The 25598-nt window shown below is 36.1% G+C and overlaps 1 protein-coding gene across 1 annotated transcript in view; it reads right to left on the reverse strand.

Annotated features, from left to right (window-relative positions):
- Positions 1-501: 501 nt before the first annotated feature.
- Positions 502-25598, reverse strand: part of LOC104405741 (serine/threonine-protein kinase D1-like) — a gene marked incomplete at both ends in the record, with an annotated part of 35174 nt that continues 10077 nt past the window's right edge. The window contains 4 exons of the mRNA XM_010014544.1: positions 502-579; positions 2242-2452; positions 14855-15015; positions 15722-15853. Of these exons, the coding sequence (XP_010012846.1) occupies positions 502-579; positions 2242-2452; positions 14855-15015; positions 15722-15853 (582 nt within the window). The remainder of the gene's footprint in view (positions 580-2241; positions 2453-14854; positions 15016-15721; positions 15854-25598) is intronic.

Here is a 25598-nt window from a genome sequence, read left to right on the forward strand (position 1 = left end):
CTTCTACGACCAAGGACTTTCTCAGACTCATGCTCTGCCAGGGAGGAGGGGAAGCCAGGAGGAAGCAGAGACGGGACACCTTACCCAAACTGGCCAAAGGGGTATTCCATACCACAGCACGTCATGCCCAGTATAGAAACTGGTGGAGTCACTCAGAAAGCCCAGATTGCTGCTTGGGTCGGGCTGGGTATCGGTTGGTGGGTGGTGAGCAATTGCATCCTCTCCCCTTGCTATTTCCCTTATCATTATTATTATTCATGGTAGCAGGTTTGTGTTATACCTTAGTTACTGGAGTGCTGTTATCTCAACCCGTGGGAGTTACATTCCTCTGATTCTCCTCCCCATCCCTCCAGGAGTGGGGGGAGGAAAAAGTGGGGGTCTGAGTGAGCGGCTGCGTGGTTGAAGTTACCGGCTGGGCTTAAACCACGACAGCATTTTTATGTTTCTCTTATTGAACTGATGGCTTAAACAATGACAGAAACCATTGTTCGGGCAACTTACCTCCATTAATGGCAACTTCCCCCAGGCAGTTATTTGGCACTTTAGGAGCACAGCGTTTGTGACAGTTGAACCTACAGTCTGTTAAGAAAAAAAGGGATACTGCAAAATTATACCTCTCTTCCTGTAACACAATTATATTTTTTTCCTGTTCTTCAGCCGATAGATGTCAGGCCCTACCATTACACACTACTACAGAGTTAACATGCCCAGAGAGCATTCTTTATCCTGGTTGCATGCCACCTGCCAGTGAAAGGGACAGGATTAAAGACGCTAGAAGTGTGTTTCCCTGGCTGGAAAAGAAAGCATTATGAAGGGCAGCTGGGTGGAGGCACTACCTGCAGCTTAAGTGCGTGCTCAACTTGTTTAGGGGAATGATGGGGAGACCCTAGTGCTTGGCTGCAAAGCTAGACCTGCTTTTCCAGTGAAAAAGCAGACTGGGCTGCGGTATATCTTCTGCAGCTTATGCGACTGAGTACATATCAAACACTGTTGACTGAAAATTGAAACAGCAGAAACCTAGCCAACAATTATAAGTGAGAAAATATTTGTTCTTTACATCTCAAAGCAACTTCTATACCACTTTCAGTGGACGGTTCCTTCAATTCCTTCCTTATTTTCCAGATACTTTTATTTCAGTCTACCTTAACTTTTTTCATATATGTAAGCAGCACTTTATTAGACTTCATCTTAACTGTTTTTGACTTCTGAACATATCTTACTTGAACTAAGCTGTAACTTCTTAACACACCTGGAAAAGCAAAGAGTAGGAAGGAATATACTAAGTTTGTCTATATCCTTGTCATTATTTAACTTCAGATCCGAAAACCAACTGAGGTACAGCAGGGCCAAACTGTAGGTAAATTCTTATTTTTTTTAGAAATCAGGTTAATATTTGCTTATGTCATTGGGATTCAAAATGAAATGGAACAGGTGATGCTTTCAGAGATATTTTGCTTTAGTTAAATCATATCAGAGTCACACCTTAAGTTAAATGAATGTGACTGAATTTTTGCAGGGAATTAGTTCACAGCAGCAGCACAAAGTATACTGATTAACCTTATGAGAGTTACTGCTTATTTTAATAGAAGGAAGGTGATTTTAAGGATCTGTTAGCCAACATTATCTAACACCATAGCATGCACAATGCTTTGCATTTAAGGCCACTCTAGTTGGCTAAGGTGAACCAGTAATCTAGGCTACAATCCAAGGGGCTTGATTCACTTCAGCACCTACTAAGGTACAATATATCATGAGCACACTAGTTAGTTACACTGGAAAAATATGGTTTTAAATTCTCATATAAGGTCATCTTAATTCCATTACAACTTTCCCAAAACCCTGAACTGCTGTGACTCAGGCACATGCTTCAATTAAACATAAGATTTTGTAGATTTAAAACAATGAAGAATACAGTCCTTTGTGTTAACTATTTTGCTGTAATTGCCTGTAAGTGCAGGCTCACCTACTGCCAAATACAAAATTACTTACACCTGAACGAAAAAGATGTGAGCTACTGCAGATATACTGCAGGGTAAAAAAGAACAGCCATGCAGACACCTCCTGCAGAACAGCAATTACTGTGATTTTGACTCCAGCTTAATTCAATGTAATTGTACATGTGCCTACATCTAGACAGTTTAGTGAGGAAACCATGAGTAAGGCTACATGGAAACTACTCAAATGCTAATTTACTAATTTTATTATGCTTAGCTTTTATGTACCTAAGGGGTGTTTGCTTACCTTTGCATTGCAAACCCTGTCTAAAAAGCCCTTTAAGAAGCTTCTTACAGTACTGGCAAACTGTTGGCCGTGTATAAGAGTGGATGACGAAAGTGTGAGGCACTTTAACCTTGGACAGTAAGATCTTGTCTAGCTGAATAGGTCGTCCAATGTATGACTGTGAATTCGATCTCTTCTCTCGCCCAGTGAATGATTCTGATGGTGTCTTTTGCTGTGAAATACATAAAAAGAACATTTGAAATAATCATGATGTTCTAACTTTTAAAAGAATATCACATTCACTCACCTCAAGAACAGTAAGTCATGTCATAAAAAGAAATGTGTTTTTAAACACTAATAGAACATGCAACATACCCTCTCTGACTGCTTTTGAAAAATATGAATGGTATCAAACACTATCTTTGCCAACACTACCATCACACCTTCCACATTGTGACTGAAACAGGGTTTCAGGGTTTTATTGGGGGGGAAAGGGGAAAGTCAGAATTAAAATATTTACTAAATTTCTTAGAAAAGCATTTTGCATTCTGATAAGCACACAAGCCATTTCTACCCCTCTTATTTTCTTTTTATATCAAATTTAGTGTTGAAAGGCTGTATTTTTTGTACAAACATTAAAAAATAGTTACCTTATTCCATGTGCATGCAGGGGTTTGATACAAAACAAATTAGTATTTTCCATGCCCTTCATTTATTATTTTTGCTACCGCTAACCTTACCACATTTAGATTACGCACAATGTATCACAATAGGTATATAAATGTATGTAGATAAATACATACGAAGTGAGACACACAGCCTAAGGTATGGAATCAAAAGAATTTCTGAAAAAAATGATTTACCTTATATTCTCAACTCATTTCATTTAGAAGTAAATACAGTACTTACCCCAGAAAACAACTGACCCAGAAAGCTGCCTTCTCCCAGTAACTGCCCTCAAGAAGCAACCAAACTACACCCACAGTTAACATGGAAAGGAGGGGAAATAAAAAAAGCTACAAGATGCATCTGATCATTTAAAACTCAGCATCATCTTACTGTCACCTGCAAATAATCTAATAACTGAAGGCTAGAAAATGAGTCATTGTCGGTGAGCCTGCACTGTGCAATAAGTTGTAGTAGCTGAAACTTCAGATTGGCCTAACTTGAAAAACTGTTTTGTTTCAAACTAATAATGTTATAGGAAATTCTTCATTTGAGAAGGCTGATTGATTATTATATTCTGGTCACTAAAATATAAAAATACATTTCTGTATGCTTCTTGTGAGAATCTTGGAGTAAAGAGGAACTTGAAAGTCATTTTGATGGCAGAAGAACCTAAGGTGTTCAAGGCTTTGCCTTCCCAGTCTATTTTGAATAGGGGAAAAAAGTTTCTTCCTTCCAAATTTCTGACAGGTTTCTTACTGAGAAGATCAGGATTTTTTCATTGCACTGTACAACTATCTGTCTTTCCAAAGAACTATATGCAATAGATTTGCTGAACATCAGAGCTACCCTGCTAACTGACAATGCCAACATCACATTCTTGCCCATTATATAAATGCAGTCCTGTTGAATCAAGGAAAAATACGCAAAATACATTGTATGAGCCAGGTACATATGGTCACAATAAACAAACTAAATTGAAACAAGTCTAAGAAATCAAATGTGTTTATCACAAATAACTGGAAAAAGTTTGAGTACATTCTTTCATATTTACTTCCTTAGTTTTAGATCTTTATGCTCTGTAAAGCATTTATGCACATAAAAAACACCCCCAAACTAATCTCAGTTTATGATAAAATTTATTTAATATTTTTTAGTTTGCAATATTGTTTGCCTAGTATTCCAAGGCAGATTGCATTAAGACTTATAAAGTCAACAAGAGCAGGACTTTAAAAGCAAGGGCAGAAGCCCAGCAGGAAGGAAGAGTGAGCCCACATGCACAGCACAAACTGCATTGCTCAGCTTGTGCAAACCACCTGCAAATGACAGCCCCCAGTACTTGTGGACAGAACAAAGCTCAGAAGAGGAACAAGAAATAAGAGATCAGGCCCTCTCAGTCTGATGTGTAGAATTAGGGAGAGTTTTGGCACAGACTGATGCTAACTCAGTCCTAGCACAGTGCCTTGCAAGTTACATCCTATGTTATGGTTAGATACCTAGCTCTGAATTTGTTCTCCAATGGTCGCAATAAGAACAGTTATACATGGGACATACTACATTTTAATATGAGTATTTTCTTTTTGAGTAAAATAATTCTTTAACAGTTAGCCTTAATTCTAATCACTGCTTGCGAGGCATTAGTCACAACACTGCTGTCTTTGTCTTGAATATGGACACTTGGTGGACTTTTCACATGTAGTAACACCATTCTTTTAAAATGTACTTTAACTGAAAAGGAGGGGGAAATTTCTAAGAGGAAAGAGTTCTATTCTTTGCTTTCATTATGTCACTGCAACAAACCAATAATTCAGTTTACTGTTCTTACCACTAGAGCTTGACCATCTTACGTGACAGTCTTACTCTTGTCTGAAGTACAAGTGATGCAAACACTGCTTAAGGTTATGATCTTAGAACCCTAATATCATCTATACTAAACTTAGTATTATCACTTTGCCTTCATTTTCCAAATTATTGCCAAATCAAAAATTATTTTGGCAATTGAATAGTATTAAAAGCTTTTTAAAAATCTAAATTACTTATATCTAGTTAACTTCATGCTCAAAGGATTTTAGAAAGATGGTTTGGCCCAGATTTTCTCACCAAATACCTTGCAGTTTTAGAAACTTCAGTAGCGTTGCTGAAATGTACTAAGACTCATCTTCGACACTTACATGATTATCAGAGAGACAGACTTCCTTACAGCTTTGGCTCTGACCACTGAGATATGCTGCCTAGATGATGTCTTATCAAATCTCAGTTGTGGTACACTTTGAGAGTGGGACAAATTATTTGCTATAATTTTTGCTTTTTTGAGTATGATGGCAAGTTTTTCAGCTTTGATGTGCTAATATATGCTTCTGCGTGGTTCTGAGAAAATGTTAGGTTGGACGAGTAGCATACAGTGTAACACATCAGCAATTCTTAGTTTACAATGTCTTCAGGTAAAGTGAGAGGTAAAGCTGAGTTTCACCTTCTCCCATACTAGAAAAAACATCAGTAGTCATGGATCTGATCTCTCTCCTGCATGCTCAGGCCTGATATGAGGGACTTGCACTCCTTCCCTCTTCCAGCTGGTCACAAGGCGACCCCTGGGCTACTGCTCAAAACTAGCAAGGGAATGGAAGCTGGTGACAGCTCAGAACTCATGGCAGTAGCAACCAGAGCATCACTCCACATCCCTCTGATGACTGAGTAGGAGGAGAAGCACCTCCTCCCTCTTGTCAATGACAAGCTTCTTCTCCCAGTATCTTCCAGAACTCCCCTCAACAACCCCTCAACTTTAACTTCCAGCACTCCCAGCATCAGATAGATTCCACAATCTAAACCCCTGAAAGAAAAGAAAATGAGTAACTGTTCTATTTTCACTGCGAAATCGAGAATCTCTTTCACAAAACATCTTCTTCAGATGGTGTGCCTCATTTCTTAGAAAGATAAATTAGTTTTTCCTGGTAGTCAGCCAGGCTACTGACTCAGCAAATCTGGAAACTTCCCAGGAAATGACTGCTTAACTGGATTACACCATGGAGACTAACAGCCTGCACAGCTCCAAACGCTAAACAGTCCTTTAGAACAATCATCCCAGCAAGGTAATCCATACTTTAACAGCTGAGAATATGATTTTCTAAGTGACAACAAACATGAACAAACATGTGTTCATATTTAACTGTACAGATGTTCAGCCAAGCAAGTGACACTGATCACATTCAGAGCCTTCAATTCAATTGTGCCTTAAACTATGAGAATATCTAACAGAATCCAGTGTTTGCTTACATTTTCATTCTGAAAAAAGGGGTTTTCTTAATTCCAGGATGAGAGAGATGCCATGCTTTTTCCCCAACATGGAGCATTCAGCATGATTCTCATTAGCCTTGCCTCTCCTTCTTGTTCAACTTCTTTGAATTTTGGGAATATACTCATGCTACTCATGGTTTATCTGGTGAGCTTTGTTAAAAGCTATTCAAAGACACAAGAATTGCCTACAATAGACAGAAGCACAAAGTAAATTGTACAGAACCCTGTAATTGCAGAAACAAGACGGTCCTCCATATAACCACTACTCCAAAAGTAAAAATACCTCAGCAGGAGATCCTTCCTGTCTTTTTTACCTTGTCCAAATCCATTGCAAAATACGATTAAGAAACTGAAATAAATACTGATTCCCTGCCAGTGGATTCAGCTGTTCCTATTACCCTGGTGAGCCTGACTGTCTTCTAGAATCACACCTATCCCTCGCAGGCACAAAAATCAAAGAAACTTTAGGGAGATGCTGAAGGGACTAATGAGAAGCAATAAAAGCTGACTGCCTGGATGTAGAGTTGGCTTCTTGGGAATGAAGACAAGAATCAGGCCTGCAGTCAGATGCAGAGGCTAGCCTAAAATGTAAAACAGGCTGCTGTTTGCCTGACTTCTTTTAAAAGGTTTCAACAGTCCCACTAAAACTGTTGCAGGGATTCTGACAAAACTTTACTGAGGAGCTTCACGTTCTAGAAAAGTCAGGAAAGAAATACTTCAATTTTGACAACTAATATCTCATTTTAAATCATGTTTGCAGAAACACATTCAAGTCAGTAACCTTCACTTAGAAGAAAATAGGCTACATATCTTACACTCTCCCAAATAAATATTTTTTCAAAACTGTTCACAAAGCAGTGCTAATCTTTTGCAGGCTCAATATCTTAAAAGTATTGTGACATTATTCCTGTACTTTACACTGAGATATTCAATCAAAACCAACACAGGGATTCCTACAATTTTGAAATGTTTGCCCTAGCAAAAGAAACAGACTATCATGAGTTAGTTTTTTGGGTTTTTTTATTTACTTGGACAACTGAGAAAAGTGATGTATATTTTAAGAAACAAACAGCAATAACTATCCACATGAACTTACATTTTCAGTGTTGAAGCATACTTGTTGAAACATGCATTTCCTTCCTATATTGAAGGAAGAGGATAAAGCCTTAATATGCTCATATACAATTTCTTCACAGGAAGCCACAGTGAAATGAGGTGCTAGGTATCTATGTAACCACAGGAACTACTATGTTTTTAATGCAATGCAAATGTTGACTTTCTTTTGCAAATTAAACTATGTGACTGTAATTAAGTGAATTCAAGGAAACAAATCCTCAGTTAAGTGTATTGAAATACCACACTTAGACTGCAATCAACTGTGTTGTCTTTTGAAGCTTTTTGCACTTTAAGTCAAGTGTATGATTTATTCCTACAAGCACCATAGTTAGATAGCTATGGTCTGAAAAACACTTCAGTGTCACATGTGTAAACACATCAAAGAACTGACTTCACTACGAGCTGTTAATATTAAACTATCTACAGATGGAAATTATTATGTACCCTGCTCCTCCACTCAGACAGCAAACAGTGGTTTGAATGCTCTGTCTGTAACCTGCCTTATTTTGTAAAGTAACAAGAGAAGATTACTGGGTTTCAGCAGTTATTGTGTGATTATGCTGACTTCTCTGAGTCAGGGATTTCCCAAAACAAAAGCCCTTTTTTGACAGAGGATTGGCTAGTGCCAGTAGGCATAGAAAAGCTTATACAGCACCAAGCTTTTTTTCCTGCATGTCACATACACAAGTTCCTTAAAAAATGCTAGGTTTAGTTTGACCTTCTATTATATGCTTCATAATTTTAAGTACAATAATTTTAAGCAAGAAATTATTTTCATGTAAGCCTCTTGCAGTACTAGGATGCTCACATCATAAGCCACACTCAGTAGCTCAGTTGTGCCAACTGCACAGAACTATTAAGAAAGTGAAAAAAAAAGGCTCGTACCATGATACAAAGGTATCTTAGCCAAGTTATAACTGAAGCGAAAACTATTCAAGGAATCTTTGCACAGTTCTGGTTCACTCAGAATTGCTTTATTTCCTCCAATGTCTGCATAAATGCATCCCATCTGACACTGTCTCAACACCATCCTTACTGAATCAGGGATAACCAGTAGGTCTTTGGGCTTAACCACAGCCACAGGTTTGGAAAAAGTTTTGCCATTGGACAGAGGAGGTCTGGACATACCAGCTTGTCGAGGCTTGCGTAAAGAAAGGAAGTTTGGGCGCAGTAGGGTGTAGAAGAAAAGCTTATATATTAGAAAGGAAAGCACCATTGAACATGTTTGGGCCAGGAAAGTGGAGATAAAAGATTGCTGGGATTTCCTCTATCCCTGAAAGTACAAACTGCACATTGGGATCTTATACCATTTCACAAGACCTAGCACTAACATGAATGATGTTTCAGAGATGCTATAGGAAAGCAAACTGTGTACTGCAGGGTGTGCCACTTTTTTATATTTTCAATATGTACAAACCCTTGTGTTAGTACTTAGAAACTACAAGAACTTAGCTCTGAATGTGCATTTACTTAGACATATCATGCACTCCTTAGAATTTGTTCTGTCACAGTCCCAGAACAAGTCCTCAGTTTAAGCTACAGTGACTTATATGAAGCATCATAAGCTGACAACTGCTGTTACTATTGTATGTCTTCCCTAAAAACAAGATTGGGGATTTAAGAACAAGTGTCAATTACCTAAGGACAGGAACAACCTGAACTTCTCTCCTCCTCCAAGCTGAAAAATCAGATACCCATAAAACCTCTCCGAGGGATCACAAACAAGTTGCATTCAAAAACATCACACATGGCACATATGAAATTTCAGAACATTTACGTCTTAAGCTGCTTACCATTGTCTCTTCTACCTATCTCCCTAGCTATTTGGAAAATATTAGAGGTGCACAACTGATGCAATATTTAATGCTGTCCTAAATATACATCTTTTAACTTAAAATAATTGGCTTGATCATCTTTTAGATCTCATCCGGCTGTAATGAACTTCTGAAACCATCATATTGGGGCAAATGAGGTCAGAAAACCTGAAATGTTGTTTGACATTTCACAAGAAATTCAGTCCTAGCATATTTGGTGAATGGTAGCTAGTACAGGGATTACTATCATTTTATGGCACAGATGTGTTAAGGTAAGCCATTCCAAATTTACTTTCTGTATCCTATAATGTTGTATGTTAGGGTTTATTTGGACTTTGACTGTCACGGATATGAAATGCTTTAAGAAAAAAGGGAACCATATTTTAAATAGTTTTGGTTGATTTTTTTTAATGTTTAATATAATTTAATATTTTAAATAACAGTAAAAAAAAAAAAAAGCAAACCCAAAACCCCCCAAACATAATATCTAAAAGATTGTGGAATTAACTTAAATTCCTATTTAAATATTTAACTTTAAGTGTCAGATTCACTGAGTTCTTGATTCTCTAGGTCTAGGGTCTGCTCAGTGCATGACCCTAGATTCACGTGGTGAATTTCCCACTAATGTAAACATTACTTAGGATTGGTTTAATTCACAGCCTATATTTTACACTTTTATTATTTATAAATAACATCTAGATTTTGGACCTCAAAAAATTTCCAGGAGCATTCTCCAAAACAGTATACCTTTTTTTATTAAACAAATGACCACACAGAAAATCTTCCCATAAAACAGAGAGGAATGTGCAGTGTACATCACCGGTGCATGGAAGGATACCTTGGGGCTGACAAGACTAAAATATAACTATGAGTGGTATTAATTTACAGTTAACTCAAGTGTCTGTCTTTGAAACAAAATACTAATTTTTTCTGGGAGGATCTTTGGTCTAATGATCTCTATTCTAGCCATTAGAAAAGGACTCCTACTAATTACAATTGGTTTAAGGCATGAAGCTCTCAGCTGCAACACCCTAAGCTCTTCTTTAACCCTTCCCTCAAGGGCTCCTTTTTTCCAGTCCAGTGAGCTAGGGAGGGACTACAGGGACTGGAACTGGGAAAAGGAGATTCAACTTCTAAGTGTGGAAAATTCGCGCTTCATAGAGTGCGAATTTTTGAGTCACTAGAAATAAGGACTCCTTATTTCAGTGGAGTAAAAGAAAAGAGCAGCTGTATGAAGTGCTGGGTACAAGTGAAGAAAGAGAAAATGATCACCTACAACTCAAGACAATTCCCTCCCAGAGACTCTACTGTTCTAGTTCTGCAAAATAACTCTTCTGTATATAGCTGAAAAGCCTCAAGCCAGCTCTGCTCGTAACAAATCTACAGAGGCAGGCAACACCTGGTGCTCTGTGGTCTGTCAGTGATATGTAAATAATATTTTCAATTAAAATTATTTAAATTTTAAATTATTTCGTAAAAAATAATCCCTGGTTCTTCAGAAAAAGCAAAGATAGATAGTATGTAAGTAACTTTGTAATATTCCACTTACCTGTGCCCCGTGAGACATAGCACTGCTATTTTAAATGCAAAGCTCAGCTATGCTTTTTCTGAGAAATCACTTCCAATGTAACTAAAATTACTTTAATATATCAACATTCATCACTTCTAGAAGAATGAGTAAAATTTAGCAAAATAACAGAAACCTATATAAAAATAAACAAAAATAAAATTCTATTGTCTCATATAAATGTATTTGAAGTAAAAACATAGATAGTTAATACATTTTCTTTTTACAAAGAAACACAATTTTGGTTTTCCTCCAAATATCTTTTTTTTTTTCTTTTAATTACTGTTAATATAAAGTAATCCATCACTATCCAGATTGATGGATTCATCATTTGTAAGATAGCACATACTTAGAATAAAATTATCTTGGATATTAAAACATCGCTGTTCTATACATGCTTGTTTTATTGTCTCATGGGTATTCTGTGGAGCTGTAATACTGTAATATATTCTACGAAACATATTTTTTCTGCAAAAAGAATATATGTGTTTTAGGAAGAAATTTTTTTTCAAAGAGATAGATATTTGGCCATGATAACCTTCATTTCAGCGTAAAAAAAAATTACTCAGATTAATTATGTAATATTACTAAAAAGGAAAATATTAGCAAAGCCTGCTCTTTGGCTGCATTTCAAATATATGCTGCAAGGGTAAGAGGCCAACATTTCCTAGTTTAAAAACTTTTGAATCTTTTAACACAAAAAGCTTCTTTGGAAAATCCATACTAAAATCCAAAGAGGACATCCATTGACATAAAGTAACCGTTAAAAAAAAAACAAACCTGTTTTTGATTCAGACTTGATACTCTTTTCATATATAGCTTTAATTTAGTTGTGCACTGTTTGTGCTGGGTTATTTGGTTTGTTTTTTTTTTTAATGCAATCATGATCTGAAAAAAAGGAACTAAACTGCATTACAAGCTTATTGCTGGTGAGCATTTAAAGGTTGGGTCTGTTCAGCTTAAAATAAAATATTAATTTTAGACATTACTCCAGCAAATTCCCAATGTTCTGAAATGAAATTAAAATTTTCTTCCCACATGCTACTGTCAGTAAAAAAGGGCTTCAGTCCAACTAATGACCTTTATCATGCCTAAAAAAATAAAAGAGCCACTTCTGTATCAAAATATTTTAATGTTAGCTAATTTTACTGTTTAGTGTAAGAATGATGACCTTCACTTTGGAATCTGGACTTTGGAGTTTCACATGGGGTATATTCTTTCTAAAAGAAAAACAAATGCTCTTGAGTTCTTAAGATTGTAATATACTAATCTGATTAAATTTATGCATTTCTTCACATTGACACTGATACTCATAAAAGAAGATGATCCTGATAGTATGACAGGGAGTAAATTCAGTACATACCTCATAGCCAGGGCTGACAGGAGACTGAGACATGAAGTGGGAAATTAAAAACAGAACAAAGAAATAAGGGAGAGAAAAAAGACAGAAATATTGTTACTTTAGAAGCAAGCATGAATGTGGGATTATTTTATAGCCTCATCGCATGTTATAGAATGCAAAAGAATTGCACTTGAGCTATGACAGGTAAAAATCTGGGTTACATAGCATCCTCCTACTTGTACTTGTTTTCAGCATTTCTGTTGATGAGTTTTACATTACTAAATTAAGAATAAGAAAAAGGATATAGCACAGATTTTATTCTTTGGAGGTAGAATTTTAAAGCTGTAGTCAAATGTAGTCCCCAGTCAATTTTCAGCTCAAATGAAATGCTTTATTGGCTTACAAATACATTTAAACCCAAACTGAAATTGTGTTTGTGTGTGGTGGTGCCCTATGAAAGGATAATTTAAGCACCCTTTGCAGGATACACATTATCCTGTCTCAAAGATTTTTTTAAATGTCACAATTTCCTAAATTAGGGCAAAATGTCTTAACTTCGTGTCATTTTTCCAGAAGCCAGACTGGCAAACTGAATTTAACACCATGAGCTAAAGTCGGCTTCTGTCTGGTTCACACGAGATGGACAAAAAGTTCTGAAATTGTAACTCAGTATAAATAATTCCAGGAACTCCTTCTCTCCCAACTGCTCTGACTCTACATAGTAAACAGAAGCAAAAGTATTTTTGTCCTATTAAAAGAATTGAGAGATACCTGATGAATTCAGTAGTCCCAAACACAGGTTATATTTTGTTACCAGTAATTGAAGCACCACATCAGTACTTAAAATGAATGGTATAATTTTGTGAATAAGGATGCTATTGCTTAGCATATTCACCCAGACTGTAGAAAATAGAAACACATTCCAAAGTGCATGCTTTGATTGGCATCACAGTATAAACTTGTGAGATAAAACTTATCTCACAAGTACTGCAGAAGAATGGAGTCCAAAGGACAGATCTGATACAGGAGAACTGACAAAGCTTATAGACACTTAAAAAAACGGGGGGAAAAATTGAAACACATTCAGTGCAAAAAACCCAAGACAAAACAAAAGACATACAGAAACCATGTGTGAGAGCACTTCCGAAAATCTGTTAAATGATACCATGATTTCCTGAAATAAGAGTGAAATTGGAAAGCTATTTCATTTCTCTAGTCTAGTGACCATCCCTGTACCTACTGTAAACATATTTTCTTTGAGCATGCACATGTGTGTGTGCACGTGTGATGTTCTGAATCATCAGCATGGGTACACTGATGATTACAAGTTCTTAGGGAAGTATAGTCTACGTATATATGAAACTTACTGTATTTCTTCACTGTCAATTTTAATATTCTCAACAGTTTCAAAATACATAGCTTTGCAAAACAGGTATGTCATGTAAGAACATATCAGCAAATAACACAGTATTATAATTAAAAAAGCTTTCAAATTAAATTTTTTTGCTATCTTGTAACTATAAATTGCAGCGAATTTTTATAGAGACCATACTAAGATGCTCACTTGAACAATATTTTTAACCAGAATTCCAGAAACAATTCAGAACTAGGGCCAGCCTCCCTCAAAATTTTCTGTTTTGGCCTGAGTAAGTCAGCATTTCTGAAACAACCTACTAAGAACTATGAATAATCTACAAAGATTTGTTGCTGCAGTTTTTGCAGAACTTAAGCACCTTACTCATTTATGCAGCTTTTCAATTAAAAAAACAGATTCATAATGTTAACCTTAATTTCCAAGTAGCTTTAGGCTAATGATAATCAGTAGGATAAGTACATAATTATGGTTCATGGATGGTACTGCATATAACACCAGGTCTACATCATTTGCAATAGTGTCCTTTTAGTATGTCAAGTTTAATAAGTTTAATATTCTAATTGAGAGGAAAACATGATAATTGTTGTGTGTACTTATAAAGTCTTTCCTCTCTTTTAAACCTTAAGGTTTTCAAAACTTTCACTTAGGAGTGGATTCAGTTACACACAGTGTAAATTCCTTAACTATTCAAGCTCATTATGACCATGAGCATAGAAAGGAACAAATATGTCAAGATAAAAAAATACATATTTTAATTTGCTCTAGTCATTACATTTTGTTCTCAGAAGAGTTGTTTTCATGATAGGAACTACTACAGTAATGTATATACAAGTATAACATATATTTATGTGTGACAAGTATAACATATATTTATGTGTGCCTGTGTGTGTACTGTATACCTAAATATATATCTACACACATATATACAGACATACACATACATTCACCACAAAAATCTGTATCGGGAAATAATTGGAGGTTTCTCCCACTTTCTTCTGAACACTTAGAAATATGCTAAATTATGCAAATAATTAACTATAGCCCCGACTGTGACAGATGCTTGGTTTGACACTGTGGTGTTTGGGTCACAGTGTTCTCCTGAGGCAAATTTTTACTATATTATAAACCAATGGATATAATGGTCTGATACAGAAGAAATTCAACTTCCAGTTCCAGAGGAGACATCCTCCAAGATGAACCTACTCACATTAGTATGGGTGGTAGTTTTAGAACTTCAAAATTCTTGACAAAAGGGAGGAGACTTCTGGGAGTATCAGAAGTGACACGTACCTTAAAGCTGGTGACTTCCCTTTTATGTCAAGATGCTTTTTCTCACAGCAATACTTTATAACATACATACAGCTCTTCTATGTAGTTTACAACAGGCAAAACCAGATCCTGTAGTGCTAAATGTCATTATTACCAACAACACCTGTGGCCTATATAGCTAGGCAATCCCATACCAGAAGGGCTTCATCGGGCATGCTGGGTGAGGGTTCTGCAGAAACTGTCCGAACAGTGCCGAGTCCTGTGAGGGACACATTTGACAGGCGCCTTTTCCGTACACCACTGCAGTTGTTAGGGATTTTAAATGCACATCTCTTGTGATAATTTAGACCACATCCTGAAAAGAGAAATTTAAAACCCTCTGATTATGGTTTATTACTGGAAAAAGCAAAGAGTTTTTTCCCCCCCCCAATACAAGAGGAATCCAAACCCACCACCCTCATTTTTGATTAAACTTTATTCCTCTACTCTGCTAGTTTAGCTCCTATATTCTACAAATTTTTAGAGGGATAATGCTATAAGTTCCAAATAGTTATATCTATAACCCGCGGTTTTAATTTTTAAAGAATCTATCATCTTATAGTGCAGGAAATTTCTGTGATCAGCGTCTGAGAGGTAAGGAAGTCTTTCACTGCAAATGGTACATCCCATTGGAAACAGCCTACCAGGAGTCAAATAGTGGCAAAATGAGAAAAGACAACTATTACAACCTCATATGTACTGACAGTAATTTCAGTTAAATTATCTGAATTAATGTGATATAGAAGGAGATACAGACTCAGACTCACAGGGAAGTGTAAGACATAGAAAAACGTTTCTTGGAAATACATACACAGACCAATTGTTTTCCACTTCAGGTTACAGAGCCTTATCTAGGAGGTTTCAGAGCACTCAGAAGGATAAGTTCTTTAATCACTTAACTATTCTGATAGTTCCTATGCCTCTACCTACTCAATTTAAAAGCAGCATCACAGACGACATGCATAAGTGGAATGCATAGGTCTCTTCCTGAGGCTGAAAAATCACATCTCACTGCAGCTTACCTTCACATTTGAGCCCCTGACGCACCAGCCCCCATAGCATTTCTCCACAATGGTCACAAAAGGCTGGAGCTCGATACGAATGAACAAAAAGAGCATGGGGACGGATTTGAAAGTCTTCAAATGTAGCAGAAGCTGTAACAAGAAGATCATTCCAAATGTTACTAAAATTAGTAACATAATTAATATGCTTTATTGATGTGGTACTTCATCACAGAGCAAAGCTAAACTACTTCTGGTCACTACGATGATGAACTCTGAATTTTGTAGTGGTGGTTGTACTGTATTTTGAAGATAAAAAGTTTGCTGATACACCATACGACAATGACCACTGCAAAAAGGATAAAGCTGCTTTCACAAATTTACAGCAATAACCTCCCTAAGAATATTTTGCCAATTAAACACAGGAGATTAATAGCATATCAAACATTTATCAGAAATTGCTAGAGTTCAACCAGATGTTGGAAATTTTTACAGACTTGACTGATTACACCTGAAGTGATATATACACATAAAATAAACAGAACACATGCAGTAAAGAAACATTAACTTTTTTCCAGACAAGTAAAGGAAAATATATCCAAAATGAGCCATTTCAGCTGACCACTTGGTATGTCTGATTCAACAGCCTATGTTGGTATTGGTGAACTGATCACCCAAGTTAAAAATATACACTAGAATTTTGAAAGAAAACATGTAATTATACAGCCAGTCACCAATAAAGACAAAGCCCTTGCAGAGCAGTCTGAAAGACTGCTGTACATTTCCCAAAGTACCAATCATTGTAAAGTGATGTGATCCTGAAAATAGTGTAACAGTTGCAAAAGTTATAAGGGCTGGTTAAAGGCACTAGTGTAACCTAGAAAAATAAACAGTGACAATGTTTTAAGAACTATTTAGTATACCGAGGCAGCCAGTACCACCATACTTCTAAAAATACGCTTAATCAAATCTTCATTTTTCTTATTATGTTAAACACGTATCAGATAGTTCAAGGGAAAACAATATCTGTCAAATGTAGTTATACATTAAGCACATATGCAAACATTTGATCTCAGACTGACATTTAAACAGGTGATTTAAGCGTGTGCTTACTCTTCACAGATATCAGTATGAATGAATAAAGTATGTAGCCACTTAATAGAAATGGTTTGTCTCTCAACAGAAATGCATTCCTGATTTGCAATTGAGAGAGAAAGAAAAGCATTTTTTTAATGATTCAGTTCAAATGTATTCCTAACGGACCCAAATACCCTTAGCCCCTGGCCTGTTCCCTGTGTATTAAAAGAACCAAAAATTTGAGTAACAATCAAGAAAAAGTTTTTAACTAATTAGAGCAGAGTACCAATAAAGACCTATGCCCTGGACTCAGTTCCTTTTGTGCACGAAGGACTGCTATTCTTACAAAACCTTATCCAAAATGTCTCCACAGGAAAACATGTTTCTAGTCTCAACCACTCTAGGGATCTTTTAACAGAGATGTTTGGAATACCATCACAAAAGTCGGTTTCAATGACTCCAATGATATCAAACCTTCTTTTTTTTTATTTTCATTGAAACAATCCAAATCACTTAACAGTTTGTTTAATTTAGGATTTCATTTTCTTTTCCCAGAATTATTTACTTCCTAGCTTTCACGATAAGACATGTTACAAAGCTTACTTCATAAAATTAGGACTTCATAAAACAGTCTAACATGCTAGAACATCCCAAATCTGAAATATAATAGTTTTATATTTATTTAATATTGCTGGGCCAGGCATTTCTTTTTTTCCCCATCCTCAAGGGCTTCCAAACACACAAGGATACTTGTTAAAAAATGCTGGTTTTCTTTTTTTTTTTTTTTACCAGAATACAGTGGTCAACTTCACTGTTAAGGCAATGCTCACTCTGTAATGGCACTTCTCCATCTCTTTACATAATAAAATGATCATGGGAGAGCTATGTATATTTGGGAGCTTTCTAAAAGATAGGCATCACAACTAGAACACCATGCTTTACACCTTCCATCAGAATCGCAACGTATGCTTCTTTGCTATTGTACCTCTTATTTCAATATGCACATAACAAATATAAACAAAAAGGCTTACTAGAAGAGGATACTCAGTGAGCATGCATTTCTCGCCAAGGGAGAAGACAAGGAAGAACCTGCTATAAGACTCACAAGACATGATAGCCATGAATTTGATAACATATATGTGATTATAGAGATGCAAACATTTTTTTTATAAAGATATTTCCTGAGGTTGTTTCTAAAAGCATACAATTCATAATCAAAGTACTATTAAAACACTATGCTTATTTTAAACATCACTCTTGTAAGTCTTAATCTAGGAAACGATTTAAGTATGTATGTAAGTTTATACCTATTTCCTTGAATAGCTACCTAAAGTAGGTATTCATGTGTGTATTTAAATTCTACTTTGCATAAGTGATTTTTGCTAACTTAGAAGATTGGAGAGGAGTTTTACGTGGATCTAATGGGTGGTTTTTCAAATACTATGAACTGCAAAAAAAAACTAAAAAAGCTTTAAATTTGGCAAGTACTGCAGAATACAGCAGTGAGAAGAATACAAAACATCATTCTTTCTCCTCCTTTTGAAAATGTTTTGGCAATGTTCCATTCTGTTGAAAGGCTTGGAAGTGTGTTGGGTTTTAATTTTCAAGGTAAAAATAGTGTTTTTCCAGGTTTCAGATTTATGTGTTCTCATCAGGCTCTGTCGACAGCATTCTGCTTTCTGGTCTCATGAGATGAGATCACTATTTAAATCACTGTTCACTGAAACTAGGGTGTCATTAGAACTTGATCTGGATAACTATATTAACTAGCAAGTTACACAAATCTTTAATCTCTAGAAATATGGATTAACACATATTTCTTGTTCTGCCACCCTATGACATAGTTAACTTCCTGTGACTAAACTAGAACAGCTTAAAGTTTCAGAGCATGCAATTCCAGAAGCAGTCATCTATGAATCAGGTTCTCCTTTTAAGCTTCTTCCATCACCTTGTAATTCACAATTTGTTTTAAATTACATATCTAGAAAAGCTTTCATATAGCCACTAACAATCAAAGCTTTAACTTTCAGAATACTCCTGAGTTATTCACTGAAAAAATAAAAGCATTGCTGATGCAGAGAATGATATGTACTTTTTCTTTTTTCCAAAATTAAATGGAGATCTTTCTTAATTAACAGAAAAGCTTCTCTAATGTCAGGCTATCTATTAGCTTTGACAAAACGCTGCTGCTGTGAAAGCAATTTTCTGTGCAGTAAAAAAAGAAGGGGCTTCAAAAATGTCTATAACTATACCCTGAAAACCTTACTACTCTGCAGAAAAGTTTGCAATATTATGTTCTTAATATGATACCATTACACTGTTAACTCCCAGGCTAAGTTGTCATCATCTATTTAAGCATTCCTTGTATCACCAAAACAAAGACATTGAAACTACAACAGTTTTGACAAGATTATTTCATCAAGTCTTTCAATGACTTGGCTGTTAATGGCTAGTACTCCTTGTTCTGGGCTCAGGAGCAGATCTGTCATTCAGCACAGCTGGAAATGAGAACAAGAAGCCATTGCAACTCAAGAGTAGCAAGGTCCTGATTTCAGAGAGAGGCAAAGGATTTACTGATCATTTTGAGTTCTGAGTGCAAAAGGGATTTGAACTATTAGCAGAGGTGAGATCCTGCTACTATGAGCAACAGAGCTTCATGTAGTGGGAGCTGTCATCTAGCATCCATGCCTCTCATAGAAGAAACCATCAACCACATTATTAGCAGTATCTTGCAGTTATGAAAAGCAGACATTCTCTGGCCAACGAACGCACATTTGGAATGCCTTTAGGAGTAATGTATCCCATTGACATTCTGCGAACACTCATAACCAAGTCGTCGCCTACAAAAACTTAAAAAATATCATTACACACTATTAAAACTATAAACACTGATTAAACCATAACAATTAATGACTGTATATACAATTTCACTAGGCTAAGAGAAAGGAAAACATTTATTCTTTTCGATGTTCTGTTCTGGCAATCAGGGACAGTTTGACTTTTCAGAGTTCCAAAGTGAGCAGAGCTATGGCAGTTCATACAAGCCAAAGATTTCATCTCTGATCTCCACCTTGAAATCTGATTTAAAAATTAAACTAACATTATTGGGGCCCTGATACATAACAGAAATTATAACTTCCTAAAATCTAGATGAGTACAGATTTATAATCACTCTATTTCTTGTTGTGCACTGAAATAGGTTAATTTTGATATGGAATATTTGGATCTAATGACCTTTCTGGATATGTATGCAAGTACCTCAGCACTCTAAATTTTACGTGCAGGAAAATCATTCTAATCCAACAAGTGTCATTTGTTTACCTTACCTATCATCACTTTATCCTAACGTTTTAGGTGAAAACCAGTTTAATTATGAATGCTAACAGTTGTCATTCAGGCAATTGGCTGTATGAAGTGGAGACGCAGAAGGAGATAGAGAAGCCTGATTCTTGCTAACCACAACTGGTACAGGCTAGTTGCAATTTTTGGTAACACCCAGACTACGAAAAAGAGGCTCACTCTCAATCCTCCAGTGATAAAGACAGGAAAATGAATCACCAGCTACAATGCTGATCGCTTTTGTTGTGCTTCTGCACATGGACTATTTAGTTTGGAAACATCATGAGCTTGGGGGTTCCAGAACGATGAGGAGGTGGAAATGAAAGGTTCCCCAAAAAGCAGTCATCTCAGAAAGAAGAGGGACTGGAAAGACAAAGGTGAAGATCCTGTTTAGAAGTAAGATGCTGGAAGTAGGGCAAGATCCCAGAGATCAGGAAGATTGAGACCAGGGGACATCCATACATTTTGGTCTGTGATGCCTAGGCCTGGTAGCTGCAAGCAGTGGCACAGCAGGAACACACACAACTTTGTGTCCAACCTGCCCTGGCCAGCAGCTACCTCCTTACTGGGAGGGGCAATGGGGAGCCACCAAACGTAAGGCTGGGAAGGGATCAAATGAACCAGCATGGGAGGCATCCAAATAAGGTAAAAACTCAGATTTCCTTAGTTCTTAAATAAACCCCAGTAACTGGATTCTCTATAGGCTGTTGTTTACATTGTCTCACCTGTGACATGAAATTTAAGCAATAAACTGTAGGAGCTAATAAACCATTTGCAATCATTTGTCCAGTGCTAGCTCACACTTTTGAGGAGAGTTTTATTAAAAGATTAACATTTATTAGTCAATATGCTTGATTCATAAGTATACTCTTAATTTTTAAAATTCAATTTTAATGTACTTCTACGTATTTGAGAGTGATTCCACGGATTCAAACACATGAACTATACAGCAGGTTTTACATTCATTTGAAATCCCAGCACAGAATTCTTTCTTTACGAATTTACTCATTTTTCACCAACGTGGAAAAACTAGCAATACCTTAGTTCATGGATTCAGACCCTGTTAATCATAAAATTACACTGCAGAGGTATTTTTTTAGTATAGGAAAACAAAAATAAATACTTTCAAGTTTACTGAAGCTATTGATGCAGTGTTCAAATGAACTCTGACTACCAGCAACAAGTAGCAGCTCCAAATTAAAAAAAAGCCTCTTGCTCCTTTTCTATGCTGAGTGATCTGAATTAATATTTAGTAAATACTGCAAGTCTTTTACATCTGTATTTCCTCTGATTTTGTTTTCTAAGTTCTTTACAGTTCTTTTCCAAGACTGATGAAAAAATCAAATGATGGATTACATAGTCCCTTTCAGAATTATATATCTCAAAAAGAACTAGTAGCACTTGTAAAACATACATATTTCCTTCGTTTCTTTCATAAAAGGTTAAGAAAATGGTTTACGTGGTGAATAAATGCTGATGGCTGAAAGTATAATAGAATTAAAAATACAATCTTACACTGAACTCACTTTCTAGACTACCTTCAAGAAGGGCAAGAAGGAGGACCCAGGGAACCACAGGCCAGTCAGCCTCACCTTGAGCTCCAGAAAGGTGATAAAACAACTAATCCTGGAAACGTATGACTACTGGAATATGCTTTAGTGTCTGCCTGACTACCAATGTTTTCTTCAGGTCTCAGATCTTTGATATGGGACCACCAGAGACAAGGAACAGAAGCATGACTGTTAACCATTGTGTTTTTTCAACTCCACTTTAATCTTTCTAGGATAACACTAGAAAAAGGAGATGGGAACCTAAAAATGCTAAGGAAATACACAATTTGCACATAAAATGCCCAAGATAACACAGCCTGGAAGAAATAAATAAATTACTGCTCTGAATCGTGGTTGATTTTTTTAAATGGATTACAATAATTCTAGAGTGACTTATTATGGAAACATCTTCAGTGCCTGGCCAGGTAGATCTGAAGGTCAAACAGATAAGCCAAATGATTAGAGAATATATCATTGCTTCACTGAAGATAACAAGTGTTCTACTGACTTTAAGTTGTACTTAAAACTGAAGTTTACTCAGGATTTCACCCATGCACATACATAAAAGGAATTGAAATTAACATTGGAAAATGGCTATACTAATATTCGTCACTTGACATTTTGTGTTCAGTTTCTGTGAGACTGACCCAAAAAGAAGTATGGTAGGAGAGAAGAACTCATGGATGAAAAAAACCACTGGAGGCATGGAAGAGACTTCCATATAAGGAGAGATTAAGAGACTGGAATTGTTTCCTTTGGAGAGGAAATGAGTAAGAGCTTACCATATTCAAGAGGAGGAAGCCAAAAAAACAAATCAGGAAGCAAACATAACCACTGTAGTATAACCTTTTGCACCAACAAACTAGAGTGATAGTAGTCTTCATGGTCCAAAAAGCAGGCAAGTTCTCCAAACTTATTTTTGGCAACAAGACACATCTTGACTAGGTTAACAGAAACATTCTTGGGGCCTCTAAGAGCCAGAGTGAGCCAGATTTCAGTCAGAATGACAATGCCTCTGGGCTTGAGTCACACTACCATCCAAATAAAAAAACAAACAACCCAGCAGATTGTAAGCTGTGGCAGCTCTTTAGTCTCTTCCTCCTTAGTTTCCGTTTCAAATCATTATATTCCCCAAGGGAAGGAGGTTTTCTTGTTTGTGCTGAGACCTGCTTTAGCTACAAACCTCAAGCACTTCCTAAAAGACAATGTGTATCTTTCCATAAAGGGTTGCAAATACCGTTTGTTAGAAATATCATGAGACTGTTGCTATTTGCTCTTTAAAAATACCAAAGCCAGCAGTCAGCCAATGAAAGTAAATTCAATGAGTTTAATAGTGATATTGAAAGACATTTTGTGCTTGTGAGCCATATCTACTTGAAACCTAGTGGAGTAATAAGTTATTGTGACCATGAATTCAGAGACTGAAAAAGCAGAGTGATTTTCCCAACAGTAGACTTTTTTTTTTCCCCCTGACATATATCCAAGCAGTGTAGAATGAACTGTTGACAAGTTAACGACACAACTGATCTGATGGGCAAACTATGCCAAGTGGGTTACCTTATATTTGTCATTATGATCCTCTCTGAATCATTTACAGCTACTCTCCGTTCAACACTCAGTTCTACCATTTAACAAATACACTGATAGAAATGTTTGGTCAAGCAGGTATTGGTCAAAGGAATTGTGAAACAAATGTATCAAATAAAAACATATGATAAATCAAAGGGTCGTCTGCTTAGCCTAAACAAGTCTTGTTCCCTATTATATTTTGTAGCCACTGACGGTGAAGCAGGAGAGGTTATTATTTGATGGAAGGGGTGAAGTCTGGTCACAAAAAGAGAAATCTTCAAGTTTTGGCAGTTTTATAATGAGAATCTGTGTCAGCAGCAGAAACAACTGAAAGAATATGAACTGAGAACAGGAGAAAGAAAATTTAATTTACGTTTTTTCACACACTCAAAAAAGATGACTTTAACTTTTTTTAGAGGTGAACAAGTTTTTTTTTCTAATACACAACTTCAAGTGAACCTATAGCAGAGGTCTCCAAAGTTAAGGCATTCACCTGTGGGTATGCAAAAGACAATCCATTAGGGTGCAGGAAGAAAATATTAGAACCTCAGCAACACATGTAAGCTATAAATGAATATACATATATTGCAGGTGTATGCTTGAAAAATTTTTAGCAATGGGGTGCACAATAAAAAAACCAAAAACATGTAGACCGCTGATCTATGGGACTTTGTCACTCTATCTTTAAGAAAAAATAACTAAAGTGCCATTGAAGACATATCCTGTGAAATAATTTATAGCAATGTCCAAGTTTCATACGCTATAGAGTAAGGAAAGCCTACACAGATTAAATAAATTTGTAAAACGGTAAATAGAGTTGATTCATCCTTTGACGGAAAGATGTTTTGTATTAACATGCCCTTTTGTTTTCTCCATTAATGCCTTTTTAATTGCAAGGATTTCATATTGATTCAGAATGCTAATCGGATGACACCATCACACTGAAATCCCAAATAAGACATATCCATTAAAATATAAGACAGTGTACCACAGACTCCAAGTTTAATTCACTACCTCAAGTCTTTTAAGAGAGGATCAGCTGAAGTGGGGGTTGATGAAGTAAAATACTTGAATAGTCTATGCAGCTACTGTTACTAAGTAGTAATTTTGACTTTTAAGGAAGAGTAAATGTGATGTGTATCACATTAAGGTAACTGAGTAAAAATTAGTAAGAAAGAAAAAAAATTTCCTCACCCAAGTGAGAATAAGATACTTTAAGGAAAGTAAGTTTAATGTTTCTTTAAAATAATTCAGACGGTTTAACATATATAACATAAAATGAATATCAAGAATTAATTTGATCTACTTTAGAAGCTGATAGGCATTTTTTTTAAATTCATTAACTGCAGTGAATGTAACTAATGAACTGCAATTAACTTCAATTCCACCTTTCTTGGAAATCTGGCAATACAAGTTATTGATGCATAACAATTAAAAATCATGTATTTGCTTATTCTACCCTAATCGTAACAACACAGAAAATTTGCAGGCATTGAGGTTACCACTTTTAAACTGCTGTGACTTGAAAAATGTTTCTTTTCAGTGAAATCTTGTGAGATGAATACAGAAGTGTAAAAATTACTGGACCAGACCAAAATCTACTAAGCCTGGAATCCTGCCTTTCAAACAAGAGTTCCCAAAGCAGCATCACCATCTTGTGGTACTTCCCCAGTCCACCACCTCAGATGTCCATTCTTTGCAGCAAAAGCATTCTCTGAAAAGAGGAGGTGACCAAGACAGATGACACAAGGTTTATAAACATCTTCTGTTTTGTCTCTGTTCCTTTCCTAAGAACTCCAAGTATTCACTTTTCTTGACTGGTACTGAACTCTGAAATTTTCATATTATAATTTGAACTTTTCAACTTTAGGTAGTATATATAACTCAGAGACCCTTGTTACGTAGATAAAAATCAATAAATTCTCCTAATGCTTCACACTGACCTATACTGAATTTCATTTGGGGTGACACTGACACTTTACTGGTCATGCTTTCCAGGTCACTTATGAATGTACTTAACAGCACAGACCTAAGAACCTCTGTGAAAATAGTATGCATTACCACCCTTTCTTTCCTGTCATGCATAGTTATTCATCCGTTTGAGCATCTAACCCCTTCTTTCATGAAGCATAGTTTCTCTATAAGCCTTTGGAAAATAAATGTTTGTATGACTTCTGGAAACCCACATATGCTATCTCAACTGAACAAAAAAGTTATTTTCATTAAACACCACAAAAATAAATTGATAATGTATTATGTCTGAAAACTGGACCAAGTAGAATGCCTCATCTATTAGCTTGCAGTGGAACAGTGGCCTCTCACAAAAAGGTCCTGTCCCAACAGGATTTGTGTAACTTCTCTCA

The sequence above is a fragment of the Nestor notabilis genome, unplaced genomic scaffold (genome assembly GCF_000696875.1).
Source record: "Nestor notabilis isolate BGI_N333 unplaced genomic scaffold, ASM69687v1 scaffold34475, whole genome shotgun sequence".
NCBI classification, from domain to species: Eukaryota; Metazoa; Chordata; class Aves; order Psittaciformes; family Psittacidae; genus Nestor; species Nestor notabilis.